We start from the raw sequence: 14422 nt of genomic DNA, 5'->3' as shown, positions 1-14422 counted from the left end.
CCTACTTCAAGTGAGCACCTCAAAAATGGACATGGGGGTTTCAATACCTTAGCACCATCCAAGCCTAGGTATGTCGATCCTGGTTATCTTACGGGGTGTGGTGTCCTAACCAAATGAAGAATGCAGCATTTAACACCTTGTCTCTCTCTTGCTATGGCCATCAGTACTACATCAGTGCCAATATAAATCCATGTACTACTACTCTAGATTGGACACCACTATTGGTCAGTTCAAATCTGTTCTGCCTTTAGCTTCCTATATAAAATGCATCATACTGTCACAAGCAGTAGCTTCGACTAATTCCGGACAGAGGAAGTATTTTGCAAGAAGAAACACTTGGAAATAGATTATACTGTGCTTCTTAACTCTTAGTTTTTCAGGGATGGCACTAACTTGTTTGCACCGATGAACTGGACTACAAGAAGTCAATACCTTATCACCATGGATTGATTATCTTCATCGGAACCATGGTCTCGGAATTGAAGCCACCTAGAGGAGATACGTCAGCATGGTACGTCAAGATGGCAGCACACCCTTCCCCTCTAAAAAAAGAAGATAGCAAGCAGCACACCCTTTCTGCAGCCGGTATAAAAAAACAGCACAATGCATTTTCTACAGCTGGCATTTTTCTATGGAATAACTGGCATTCATGCACGCCATCATCTGCTACAGAACAGGACTGTCGCCATTAAAAAAAGAATGCAGAACACATATTCTTGCCAAAAAGAAAGAAAATGCTGCGCTGGCGCGACCAATTGGGCGGGTGCCATGCAGAGAGAAACATAAGAAAACTGGAAAGATGGAGACGACAGTCATTCTTGTAAATGGAGGGGGGTGGTGGTGTGGGTGTGGGTACCTCCGGCGCAGCCCTGCATTGGTTGGTTGGTTGATGAAGCCCATAAATCACAGTTGTACCGGGGCAGTGCTCCCTCTGCATTCAATGGCACTTACTGCGGCTGGTGAGCTCTCTTCAAAGCGCACACGATACTCCATTGGCCTCCGGTCCTCCCCTCCGGCGCCGCCTACATAAACGGGTCAAGTCCGGCGGGCGACCTCGAGCTCCAGAGCGAGCTGGAAGGAAGTGGACAGCTAGAGCCAGCCACCACCGTCTTCCTGGCGAGAGGGGAGGAAGGGGCAGGTTTAGCCTGGCAGGTGCTTCTCGGGTTCCATGGCTTCCAGCGAGGGGGCGGCATCCTTGCTCTGCATCAAGCTCGTGGTCTGCCTCTGCTTCCTCGGATTATCCCAAGGTGCGTGCCTCACCCTCTGCCTCCATGCTGTCCGCGTTTCTTGAGCATTTCTGCTTCCATCCAAACACCTCTGCTCCACTCTTCCCGGTGAAGAACTTGCAATGCTGCCTGGGAGATTGATTGGTCGCTTAGCAAGCAATGCTGCACCTGCGTTTCTCAGCTTCTGTTTGCCTTCTTTCTCCTAGTAGTCGCTTGCTCATTCAGATTCAGTGGAGTTCTCTCCTAGGACATTTTGGTTCCGGTCATTGTCTTGTGCCCTCGGATTATGTTTTTCCTTTTTCTAATAGATAGAGGACCGTGCACTATTCCCATCTTTATATATTTTGCTACTCCCTCTGTCCCAAAATATAAGAACGTTTTTAACACTACACTAGTGTCAAAAACGTTCTTATATTATGGGACGGAGGGAGTAGAAAATAGAGTACACAAAGGAATGGACAGAGTATATTATGCTATAAAAAGGCGTGCCTGTTTATCTGGAGCAGCATAATACCAGGAGACCAGGCCCTGATGAAATAGTTAATGAGTACATTAGCTCAACTACTAGATTGGGACATTCTTTTGCCAAAACAAAAAAACAAAGCCAAGCTAGAATTTGCAAGCTTTAAGCGGGAAATACTCCTAACAAACAGTACTATGGAACACTTGTACCTGCAGGCAGGGGCACGGCCAAGCCGCCATTCACGTTGAGGAATCTCCCACCCCTCGAGAAGGCGAGCAGCTTCCCCGCGATGCGCCACGACAGCTACGACTACATTGTCGTCGGCGGGGGCACCGCCGGCTGCCCCCTGGCGGCGACATTGTCGCTCAAGTACAAGGTGCTCGTGCTGGAGAGGGGCGGGTCCCCTTACGGCAACCGCAACATCTCCTACATGGAGAACTTCCACATTGGCCTCAGCAACACGGCGCCGGACTCTTCGTCCCAGGCCTTCGTCTCCACCGACGGCGTCATCAACGCCCGGGCAAGGGTGCTGGGTGGTGGTACCTGCATCAATGCCGGCTTCTACAGCCGAGCCAGCTCAAGGTACGCAATGCATTGCTGAGGTTCCGTATCATCATTCTTCTTAAGAGTTGTATATCATCATTCTTCCCTCTGTCTCTGTGCATGATAAACGTGAAAGCAGTCTACGCAAGTTAACCCAAAATCAACAACACTGTCCCTTTCAAGTTAACCCAGAATCAAGTTAGCTTAGGTAAAATGCCATGTCATGATTCAGTCTATGCAGCAGCACAAGACGTGTCCCTTTCGGGTCAGTAAATGTCAGATCTAGGGTAAATGCAGGGCAGTGAACAGTGATAGCGCCAGGAGGAAAATAAATGCAAAGGTCTGCTTCAGTGCTGCCACCCTAGCAATGTAGCATGCTGCTATAGCCAGCTCTCTGCATTTGCAGATTGCTGAAATGGACAGCAAGAGCAACTGTTCTTACATGCACAAAATAACCAGCTCAAATTTCTCCCCAAAGTACTAAGATTACCCTGCCAAAATAATTTATGCTCTGCATTACCATACCCGACACTGCTCTCGATTGGACCATGACCTTATTGTTATGTGGACCAGCCCATCAAACCTGGAGTCTTATCCCTTAATTAGAGTCATAGTTGATTAAGCAAGTTCGTTAGGAAAGAGTACCGTCAGTTTAGATATTGTATTCATCATCAAACGTGGAGTCTTGATTAATTAGAGTCCTAGTTGATTAAGCAAGTTTGTTAGGAAAGAATACAATCAGCTCAGATATCGTATTAGAGTTTGAATAGACTTGTCGGCTTGTCGGTCAAGTCCTGTCTGCTATACAAAGGGGGCCGACCCCTCTCAGTAAAGCAGAGAAGAATATTGTCATTCACTTTTATCCACTTTAGTAATTTGGGTTATGTCAGTAGTTCATTCTTCCACTTATATTTTGGCTATTATTTCAGCGTAGTTGCAAAACTGGCAGTGTTTTTAACAATGAGTACCTGCGTACAAATTGGCACTCGTGGGCAACTTGATAACATAGAAAAACAAGAAGGTACTGCATTAATTTGCATTTAAGTGCCTCGGCTTTGGTAGTGCAAAGTAATAACTGGCCCTGACAGTAACACATGCTCTGTTTCTCTCACAGAATTAAAATCATATAAAAACGACTCATGTTTCATGTTGGAATCATACAGCTATATAGTACTACCTCCGTTCCTAAATATAGTACTTTCTCATGTTTCCTGTTGGAATCATACAGCTATATAGTTCGATTTGAACAGCAGAAATGTCTTATACTCCCTCCGTTCCGAAATAGATGACTGAACTTTGTACTAATTGTAGTATAAAGTTAGTACAAAGTTGAGTCATCTATTTTGGAACGGAGGGAGTAGTATTTAGGAACAGAGGGTGTATTACTGAAGGAGGCAACAAAACAAAATCACATGGGCATATCAACAACTCTTTGATGCCCATGGTAACTATGATAGCTAAGCAAAGCCCAAGAGATAACCGTAACCGCAGTACAGTTCAGCGCAACTTAAAGTTTGAACCAAGAATAAGTTTCTGACATATATCGCATTAGCAAAACCAAACCCATGAAGATGAATTAGCAAACATACATTTGTAATTGATAAGCATGCCATAGTGTCTTTAAGAAAAACAGAAATATCATCTCAGTATTATTGCTGAAGGCAATTTACTTATTCCATCAAACCTGATACTTACATACCTTGTGTTTCTTGGAACAACAGCTTCGTGCAGGACGTTGGCTGGGAAGAAGACCTGGTGAATGAGTCCTACCCTTGGGTAGAGGACAAGGTTGTCCAGTGGCCTAAGATCGCGCCTTGGCAGGCTGCACTGCGGGATGGGCTAGTTGAAGCAGGTGTATCCCCTTTCAATGGGTACACATATGACCATGTTTCTGGGACCAAGGTTGGTGGCACCATCTTCGACGCAAATGGCCACCGCCACACAGCAGCCGACTTGCTCGCAGCTGGAGACCCTAACAACCTGAGGGTCCTGCTTCACGCTAGTGTGCACAAGATAGTGTTCAACTCGCAACAAGGTGCATCCAAGCTCCTAAAAGCTTACTTCTCTTCCAAAACAGTCTAGAATTTCTACAACAGAAAGTGTAGATACTACAACAGACATAGGCCATCATGTACCCTGTTTCAATAACATGAACTCCTATGCAGGACGACTGAGACCAAGGGCTATCGGGGTACAATTTGCCGATGAGGACGGGAGACTCCACCAGGCACTCCTCAACACCAACAGAGATAGCGAAATTATCATCTCTTCTGGTGCAATTGGCAGCCCCCAGCTGCTACTCCTCAGTGGGATTGGGCCAAAGAATGATCTTAAGAATCATAACATTCCTGTTGTTCTCCACAACAAGTATGTGGGCAAAGGGATGGCTGACAACCCCATGAACTCCATCTTCATACCTACGAAAAGCCCCCCTCGGCAGTCACTGATTGAGACTGTTGGAATAACTGAAGCCGGTGTGTTCATCGAGGCGAGCAGTGGTTTCGGCCAGTCTGAAGATAGCATCAAATGCCACCACGGAATCATGTCTGCTGAGGTTTGGCACCAATCTTACTACTTACATGCATAGTAGTTCCAAATTATGTAATATCACCACAAGATTCAGATTGCACTGTATGAAGCTTTATTTTAGATAATCTAGAATTAAGATGGGTAGTTGGGTATGCAACATAAGTTATTGAAGCCTTAAATTATAATTATATCATTCACTATGAGTCAAAATGAAACTTATGTCTTCAAATGCAAGTATAACCATGTCATCATTGCATGCATAATTAATCATGTGAAGTTATTCTTTATTTTATTTTTTGCCGTTGCTGATCCAATGCACCATACTACATTCCTATCAATACAGATTGGACAGCTGTCCACAGTTCCTCCGAAGCAAAGAAGCCTGGAACTAGCCAGGGAGTATGCACATAACAAACTTAGTCTACCCAAAGAGGTGTTCCAAGGTGGTTTTATCCTTGAGAAGATCGATGGTCCACTGTCTACAGGCCATCTTGTCCTTGCAGACACTGATGTCAAGAACAACCCGGCGGTTACTTTCAACTATTTCAGCCATCCACAAGATCTCAGCCGTTGTGTCTATGGCATCAAGACCATTGAGAAAATATTGAAGACAAATAGTTTCGCTCATCTGACTCCTGATGATGCTGGATATGAAATGGAAAGGGTGCTCAACATGAGCGTGCGGGCTAACGTGAATCTGATACCCAAGCATACCAATACCACAGAATCCCTGGAGCAATTTTGCAAGGACACGGTAATCACCATCTGGCACTACCATGGTGGGTGTCATGTAGGGAAGGTGGTCGACCAGCAGCACCGAGTGCTTGGAGTCTCAGGGCTCCGCGTTGTTGATGGCTCAACATTTTCTAGGTCACCAGGGACCAACCCTCAAGCCACGGTCATGATGATGGGCAGGTACTTAATGCAGAACATATCTTTCTTATTTGGCAAAATAAACGCTCAATTTTAAACTGTAATGGCTTCTAATCATACTTTGTGCTCAGGTACTTTGGAGTGAAGATCTTAAGGGAACGGCTAGGACGAGCAGCTGGAGTGTAGTAGATTCCTAAACACCTGCCTTTTATGATGTGTGTGTGACGTAGAAAAGAAATCACTAATTTTTGCTGGGATCCAGTGTGAATCACCAATGTAAGACATTCTAGGAGTTTCATCTGTACCCAGTAACTATTTGTCGCGTATGATATTGCCCATTAAATTGTTTATCAACTCATCTTTCTTCCTTTTCTTCATAAGTAGAGTATGAGACACAAGCCCTGATGAATTGCTTCAGTATATGGTCCCTAATCTTACGTGAATGGTTTGATAAAACATCTACAAGAACTATTTAATCCATAATAGACCGGTGCACGTAGCTCCCGCTTGCGCAGGGTGCCAGGGTCCGGGGAAGGACCCACTATTTAAATCCATTAATAGTGGTGCAAATACAATATACCAAAAAAAAAGAAGTCTCAACTCCAGAAAGTATGAAACAAACCATGTGCTGAAACTTTATTTCATCATCGATGTAAGGACTAAATTTGCTAGTACATATGATTCCTCTGTTGATGAGGATGGGTGGGGGGAGAAAGATAAGTAAAAGGAAAGCTTGACGTGAGGAGTTAAACGGATTACATGTTGTGATCATTTTACTAAAATGAAACTACAGAAAATCTGTAACCACCGTTCAACAGTGCCCAATAGTTCTAGAGCCTTACAGGTATACTGAGACCATCATAGCTAAGCTGGACGTCAAGCCCCTCTGTTTCCATCAGCCTGGCAAGATCATCGTTCACTTTCTCATGGTCCATTAAATGCATCATCCCTGAAGATACCATTCAGTCCAATTTAAAACAATAGCAATATAATCAAAATAACGGAAGATGAGGCACATGCCATTTGATCAAATAAGGCTATAGCTTCCCATAGTTCCATGTCAAGAAGAAAACATTGCGATAAAGTTTCCAAGACTCCATTCCTGGATCAATAATTATGAACTGTGTTCGACATAAATATTGAGATTTAATGTGCCCAGGCGTAATTTATTACTTTCTTCGACAAGTATTTGAGAGGTGATATACTACTTCCTCCGTTCCTAGATATAAGGTGTATAGTTTTTTGAGAAAAAATCCGGAATAGAGGGTGTATTGCCTTTGTTGTCAATTTTAACCCACCACCGATCAGCTCCCACGCATGAAATCCCTTAGATTTAGGAACCAATATTCTTTTTCTTTTTCTTTTAACAGATCGTGTAGCTAACATGCTCAGCCGATTGTGTTAATTTCTCTCGGTACCTCTCTCTATTTCGCGTTTCTTAACAGATCATACCCCCTCTGTTCCTACATATAGGGTGTATTTTGCTTGAATATTAACGCAAGGACGATATTTATGGAAGTAATCTGACCAGGAGAAAGAGGATCCCCCCGATTTACCTATTTCCCCTCTAGTCTCACATGGTCACCCTAGGGGCTTTTACGTCCAAAAGCAACGGAATTTGCCTTCCCAGCCCGTGAGTTAATATTTGAGCAAAAAACTATACACCCTATATCTAGGAATGGAGGGAGTAATATCTAACATCAAAAGCTGCAAGAGTACGAAATAACAATGTCAACATGTGTTAAGAGTTTTGCTTTGTCTTGCAAAAACGAAGTCATGAAATTATTGAACAGTTCGCTAAGGAGATCAAATAGTTGTCCTTGTTACTTTTCTAGATGAAATCATGTCCATTAAACAACAGATAGGTAACATTTCTCAACTGTAATCTAAAATCATGTTAAACTTTTCTGTTGCAAACTGTGCAGTCTATTTAAGACTGCGTTATGTTTTGTGGATCCAGAGAAACTCCAAAATGCACTTAAGAGCTGACAAGCATGTTTGGTTGGGTGTAATTAGAGCCAGGGGGTGAGGATTGAAGGGGTATGAGACTTTAAATCCATCGTATGGTTAGGGGGCATGTGAATTGATGAGGGATTAAGCATGACAGTTGAGAGTCCAACTCCCACCGTTTTATTAACAAGGGAGGGGGTGGGGATTGGAAGGGAATTGTTTTAGTGATGACATCTTAACCCCTTCATCATGACTTGTGTCATCATCTCTTGTCTAATCTTGCACCAATTCCCACTATACAAATACCGGAATAAACTTCTCTGTCAATTTCCCACACATAGTTCCCATTGGATACCAAACAAAGGAGTTGGAATAAAACGACAGATCCCATGCCCTAATCTCAATACAACTCCTGAGCTATTTTGTAAGGAAAAAAAGTTCACTATAAATTAGTTAGAAAGAAGCAACAAAATGATTGGTTAGTCAGGCCATACCGGTAAACAGTGTTCTTTTTGGTTTGATTTTCCTGACTTCCTCGAGGGCCTGTATAGTTGAAGAATATATCATAACTGGATACAGTGAAATAGTAAGAAGGTAGAACTAATGTGTCAGAACTTACCCTAGGTAATCCAAAGTGTGTTGAAGAAGAACGATCAGGTCTAAGAGCATCCTGTAGTAAGTTACATAAAACCAAGATCAATCCAATTCATAGTCAACAGTGAATACTCAAGAGAGATGCACAAGTAGATCAATACAAAAGTTAGCAGCATAAGAAATGTACATCTTTCAGATGAATCTAACTATTTCATGATTCAAAAATCAGAGATACGCAAGAAAACAAAGTTAGCGGCGTACAACAGTCCAATGCGACAATTTCATGATTTAACAATCAGAGATGCAAAACAAGAAAAGAAAAAAAGGAATACCAATATAAGAAGTTGACAGTCTTCCAGAAGTTTATAGGTTTCGTCAGGTATATCACTGACATCACTGCAAACATCAGAGCAATTCAGATAAGATGCCTACCAACAACACAAGTCGTTACAATAAACAGGCCTTCCAGTGAACTCAATCTACCTTATGTAGCATATGTCACCAAAACGGAAACCAAGGGAACGGTAACCCTGACCGTGCCATACAGGCAAAGGAATTACCTGAAATGTAGACATTACATCTTTAGCAAAATAAATTGAACAGGAGACTCTGCTATGAATCCCAAGTATACTCAACACATACGGACGTAATGAATAAGTAATTTTGCATTTGAGCAGGGTACATAAAATTTGAGCTCATGACAGGACTTAGATCCACAGCCACAGGTTGGTAAGTTCTCCATATTATGTTTCTACCCAAAAGTTCTGCATATTACCTCGAGCCATCAATGAAAACAGATTTACTCAAACTTACTGGAAGGCATCTTGTCTGAATTGCGCTGGTAAATTGCCCTATTGGCTGTTACTAACAACACTATCAATCAATTAAGTGATCCCATCCCATTATAACTGACCAAAATAAAGGAGTTAAATGCACATTTGTATACCTGACTACATGGACCATTTCCTTACTACATCTCACTGAGTCTAAAGGGAGAATATCATTTGTAATTTGTAAGCGAACAGCTTAGAAGTATAAGTCCACTTCTTGCTTTGAAATTGTTGTTTCAGAACACAAACCTCAAGATCCTGAACAGTAAATGGTTCCTCTTCCATAATGTTGAATTGTAATGTTGAAACTGCAGCACCAGGTATAACCGTACTTGTGTCGACCAAATAGTGGTGTGTCATCTTCATCACCTGATACAAACCAGCAAAGGGGGAAAAGGAAAGAAAACTGAGCCAGCTGTAAATAAAACTAAAAATGGGAAAGCCATAATTTTTTAATAAAATGGCATAATGGATTTTCATGTATTCCATAAAATTTTCTGAGGCTGTAATACTAGAAAAAATAACATACAACATAACTAAGTACAAGATTTTCAAACCTCATAATCACGCGGTGCCACATAAATTGGGATGGAGGGCTGGACATTGTTCGTCCAATCACGAAGACAATCAAGGCCTGCACCATTCATGCTGTTATCTTTTTGGAAAGGAAAAGGCCACAAGGATGATGGGTTTCTCGTCTCGATTAATAGAAATAAAATTGTGTTGCGGAAAGCATTTACACTAGACGGGACTTTTAAAAATGGTACAAGCATTCAATTATAAGGTGCATAGGAGTTGAGAAGGTTGGAAGCACTCAGACCTCCAATTGCATCAGCATGAGAATGAGTAATAATGACAGCATCAATCTCCCTCAACCTGAAGATCAGCACCAAACGTTAACGACACTTACGTTTCTTTAAAATAAATACTAATAGAGGATGTGAACAGTTCAGTACCCAAAAGCAGGGAACCATTCGAGCGCGGAATGGTAAAAAAACCTGACAGGAGAACAAAGCATCAGGGTGTGATAACTCATTACTATTTTTTACTTTGTAGATGCACATTATTTACAAAAACAGCCTCTATATCAGCTACTATGAATGGAAGAAATTTCAGGTACTCTGCTTCAAAACAGTGATACACTCTGGGTGTTTTCTACTATTCCTACCCATAGCTCTAGCTTCAAGTATGATAATCCGTTACTTGTTGAGGAAGAGAGGAGAAGCAACTGGCAGTGCAAGAAGTAGCGCATACTTGCCAGCGTCGATGAGGATGTTAGAGGTGCGAGACGGCGTGACATGGCGCAGGAGAATGGAGGTGTTGCGCCTTCGGTTCCGGTTCCCCGGCTCTACTGCCTTGATGCAAACCTGCGAACAGGACATGACAAACAAACAGCCAACATCACGCCGACCACTGTGAGAAAAGAGAACCAAAGTGAGCCCACCGGTGGTTGATACCAGGATGGAGGTGGAGGGTCATACGGGGCAAGTCTTGGAGGGGTCGGTGAGGCAGCTGACGCGCGGGACGCCCTCGCTGGTGCCAGTGCCGAGGAAGATGAGCTCCGACTTCCGCGGCTCCTCGTGCTCCGCCGCCGAGGAAGAGACAGCGCTGCCAGGGGCGCCGCAGGAGGAGGAGAAGAAGCGCGCTGGAAGGATCACCACGGGTATAGGCATTACGTCGAACAGCTGAGGCGCAACCAGTACATAATGCAATTACGGTTTTATTTACGTACGCGAAGCGCCGGAGCGGAGGCGCGCGAGGGAGAGGCGGGAGGAGAGCGGCGCGGCAGCCGCCGGGGCGCGGGGAGGGAGATGCGCGCCCAGGGAGCGGACCGCGGCGAGCGAGCACGCGAACGGCGAATGCAGCATGGGCAAGCGGTGGGCACGCAGGAGAGCGGCGATCGCGCCCGCGGCGGTGGCCCCAGACATCGGGAAAGCGCGGATGCGTCTGTCTGCCTTGCGGCGGCGGCCGGCGAGTCGGTATCGACGGGGTCTCCGCGGACGCTGGCCACTTGTCGCCTGTCTGACCGCGTTGCGGGAGGGGGCGACGCTGGCAAGTGGGCCCGATGTTCCCTGCCTGACGGTCAAGAAAAGCCGCGCGGCTCTTCCGACGGCTTTGTTAACTTTTTTTTTTTAGGGGTACGACGGCTTTGTTAACTGACATGTGGGTCAAAAAATAGTCTAGATTTTTTTTTTGAGAATCCGGGTCAATAGTCTAGAGATCCCTGTTTACGGACATGTGGGTCAACAGGCCGTAAGTGGGCTTTACATGGGCTTTTATCCTGGGCCGAGGAATAATTCCGTCTCTTTCTTCTCCCACTTCCCTTCCTGTCCTATCGTCTCCTCTCCCCAATTGCCAGTTGCCACGGTCCGCATCTCTCCCCTCCCGGAGGCCGGAGCACGCAGGAGATCGACTTCGCCGCGCCGGCTCGCCGGCGACGACACACCCCCACAGGTACGAATCTCTCTCTCTACCTCTCTCGCTTTGTTTCAAAAACTTTCTTGGCATCCTTGTACATGTGCTGTTTGTGTTTGCCCGATCCCGGGATAGGCTAGATCGCTGGTACATGGGATCAGCCGATGAATGATTAACATTTCTTGCCGTCTCTAGTGGAGAGAGTTGTTGCCTAAAGGGTAGTTCGTCGCGGTTAGCTGGGACCGCAGTAAGCTAACCATGTCGATTTGTGCAGGTTTTCTGAACTTGTAGCCTACCAATACCAGTTAGTTAGAAATTTCCTGTTTGTTACCGAAGTACTGTAGATGCTTAACCTCTTGATCTCGGGGTACTTAGTGCTTTTTACAGTTAACCCTTACGCATTCCTGCAAAGCAAGCTTGGCGCCACGTGTTGCTGTTCCAATTCATTCATTCATTCATTGTATAAAGGCATTTTTGGTCGAGTGCAAATCTCTTGTTTCATTTTAGTTTCTTGTGCACTACTACTGACACTGAAAGCTGTTGCATATTTCAACAGAGTGGTGGTGCGAATAATGAACAAAGGCAGCATCCACAAAAAGGAGACGCACGGAACAAGCGACGACATAAGCGAGAACACGCCTGTGGAGAAGGTCAGGGGCCCCAATCTGTTTGAACGGGCCAAGGAAGAGATCGAGGCTCTTGTGGAGGCTGTTCACGATAAGATGGAGCACCATTCCAGTCCCCGCAGGAAGGAGGGTGGTAATTTACTTAAGTTGATGTCATTTTGCCTAATTTAGCTTTGACAAGTATTGCTTCCTGTTACATACCTTAAGGTTATGCTCACCGTAGCTTTTCAAGTTTTAGCTTTTCAATTCTTGAGAGCTCATTCGTATCCACAAGTTTTAGCTTTTCAATTCTTGAGAGCTGACAGGGTTTGACTGGAAACAGTGCTTCTGTGTTGAATGCTAAGACATAGGCTCACGGGAACTTTCTGTTTGCTGTTCCTGTTCTGCATATTCAGTTAATTTGTTTGCAGTGATGAACTATTAAGCTGTTGTAGGCTTCTGTGGGAGACTTCACCTTGTTGAGAAGAGTAGTGTTCTGTGTAAAGGAGTTTTGTCTTCTGAGACTGGGAACATTTGAATTTTCAGTTTTGTCCGAGGTGTTAAGGAGGTAGCTTGGGCATATGTATTTGAGGTTTATAACTTAACAATCACCCAGACTGAAACAATAGTTTTGTGTACAAAAATTCAAGCATGAAAAATGTTTCTGAAATAGCACTTATCTAGAAGCTGTATACAAAGCAGGCCTTCCATTTTGATGGAAGGAAAGAGAAATTAAGTATATGCAAGAAGGGCAAAGGATAATAGAACCTCCTCTGAAATCGAGTTTGGAAATTCTGTTTTGTGTACCAGGGATTTCTAAGACCAAGAACATTTGGATTTTCAGCTTTGTCTAAGTTATAATGAAGACTTCACGAGCATACAATTTTATGGTTTATAACCTAACATCACCCAAACTGAAACAATAGAACTTTGTGGACAAAAATTCATCAGGTATAAAAGATGTTTCGGAAATATAGCTTCACTACAAGTTACCATTTCGATTGAAGGATGTATCAATAAGGATACAAGAAGGGCATAATGGATAATCGTACCTCCTTTAAAGCCTCTAGTGTTCAATTCCTTTATTCCTGATTCTTTGTGTTACTTTCCTCATACATGGTAGTTGAGGTTCTTTGGTAGTGCTCTGTTTAGTACCCCGTCTTGATTTTTATCCACCGCTCTGATTTACCTGCAGAATTGCACAAGGATTCCAAGGAACACAGTGAGGCAAACATGCATAAGAAGACCCATGAGAACGAAACTCATGGTACAAGCAATGATATAAGTGAGGACACGCCTGTCAGCAAAGTCAAAGGCCCGGGCGTGTTTGAACGTGCCAAGGAAGAGATCGAAGCTATCGCTGAGGCCATCCATCCGAAGAAAGAATCCGACAAGTGAAGATCGAGCGCATTGTGTACATTGTGTCTTCAGTATTTTCAGTGGCTGTGAAAACTATGTGGGTTATGTCCAGGTGGATGCATTATTTGCATCATATCCTTGCAAACTTTGTATTTTGCATTGCCAAACTCTATGGCTGCAAGAGCTGAATGCGCTTCATCGTATCACCGCTGCTTACGGTTGAGCAGAAGCTGTATAAAGTGTGACATGACTGTACAACTACTTTGTTGTGTTTGAATTGCCAAGAAGCTGTATGCAATTTATCACTTGACACTTTTGTCATTTGCTCGGCACACCGTAAACCTTCTAGGTGCCATAAATGGGATGGATTTCATTGGTTGAAACACAGCTTTGATACAGTGGTGTGACGGTGTCTCAGAACTGTAGCTGAAAAAAAAAGATTTTAGCAGCTTGGCCTTGCTTGTTTGGTCGATTTTTGGAAAGAGCGCAGTGACAGGGTATATCGAACAACGAGGCCACCCCGATCCCCTTCATAAGATGACCATCCTCATCTGCCTTTGGCTTAGCGGGGAGATAATTCTAAAACCAAAATTCAAGACCACATCCCAGTGTAGGTTTAGTGTAGAACTAATATTGATAGAAGCATATATATAGCACTCCCTTCATAATGAATTATAAGATCGTTTAGTGATCTAAACGCTCTTATATTTTTTTATAGAGGGATTAGCAAGTTATCTATGATGGTGTTGTGTCGTTGCATCGACAGAACTGGAAACGAGGCCGCCAGGAAAGATGTCAGGACGATATTCCTACTGGTGATGTGGGAGCTATGAAAACACGGGAATGTGATATGAAGGACATGCGTGGAAGATGGCTGGCCTATTCAAGTGTGATACCACAATGTTCTTTGTCGCGTTGTCAATGTGGGTGAACCGGAGGAGTTAGCCATGCTTGTTTAGTTCAGCTTGGGTGGGGTGGACGTTACATAGGCATTATAATATGTAAACGGATACATGAGGGCTCTTTACCCCTCCT

At 43.9% G+C, this 14422-nt stretch overlaps 3 protein-coding genes across 3 annotated transcripts; 2 read left to right on the top strand and 1 right to left on the bottom strand.

The window, feature by feature from the left end:
- The first annotated feature begins 874 nt into the window (after positions 1–874).
- On the top strand, positions 875–5992 carry LOC123121361 (protein HOTHEAD). The gene is made up of 6 exons (XM_044541317.1): positions 875–1247; positions 1905–2271; positions 3954–4267; positions 4398–4786; positions 5105–5676; positions 5766–5992. Exons 1-6 carry the CDS (start codon positions 1169–1171, stop codon positions 5818–5820), a joined length of 1776 nt encoding a protein of 591 aa, XP_044397252.1. The 5' UTR covers positions 875–1168; the 3' UTR covers positions 5821–5992.
- Positions 5993–6246: 254 nt separating this feature from the next.
- On the bottom strand, positions 6247–11097 carry LOC123121362 (putative hydrolase C777.06c). Its single transcript, XM_044541318.1, has 12 exons — positions 10741–11097; positions 10490–10653; positions 10263–10375; positions 9965–10006; positions 9829–9884; positions 9566–9642; positions 9258–9377; positions 8662–8738; positions 8511–8574; positions 8204–8254; positions 8079–8127; positions 6247–6583 (listed from the first exon to the last, which is right to left on the bottom strand). Exons 1-12 carry the CDS (start codon positions 10934–10936, stop codon positions 6465–6467), a joined length of 1128 nt encoding a protein of 375 aa, XP_044397253.1. The 5' UTR covers positions 10937–11097; the 3' UTR covers positions 6247–6464.
- Positions 11098–11237: 140 nt separating this feature from the next.
- Positions 11238–13692, top strand: LOC123121360 (uncharacterized). The gene is made up of 3 exons (XM_044541316.1): positions 11238–11462; positions 11980–12182; positions 13224–13692. Exons 2-3 carry the CDS (start codon positions 11996–11998, stop codon positions 13424–13426), a joined length of 390 nt encoding a protein of 129 aa, XP_044397251.1. The 5' UTR covers positions 11238–11462; positions 11980–11995; the 3' UTR covers positions 13427–13692.
- Positions 13693–14422: the final 730 nt, after the last annotated feature.

The sequence above is a fragment of the Triticum aestivum genome, chromosome 5D (assembly GCF_018294505.1).
Source record: "Triticum aestivum cultivar Chinese Spring chromosome 5D, IWGSC CS RefSeq v2.1, whole genome shotgun sequence".
NCBI classification, from domain to species: Eukaryota; Viridiplantae; Streptophyta; class Magnoliopsida; order Poales; family Poaceae; genus Triticum; species Triticum aestivum.
This window is presented reverse-complemented; position numbering and strand designations above follow the sequence as displayed.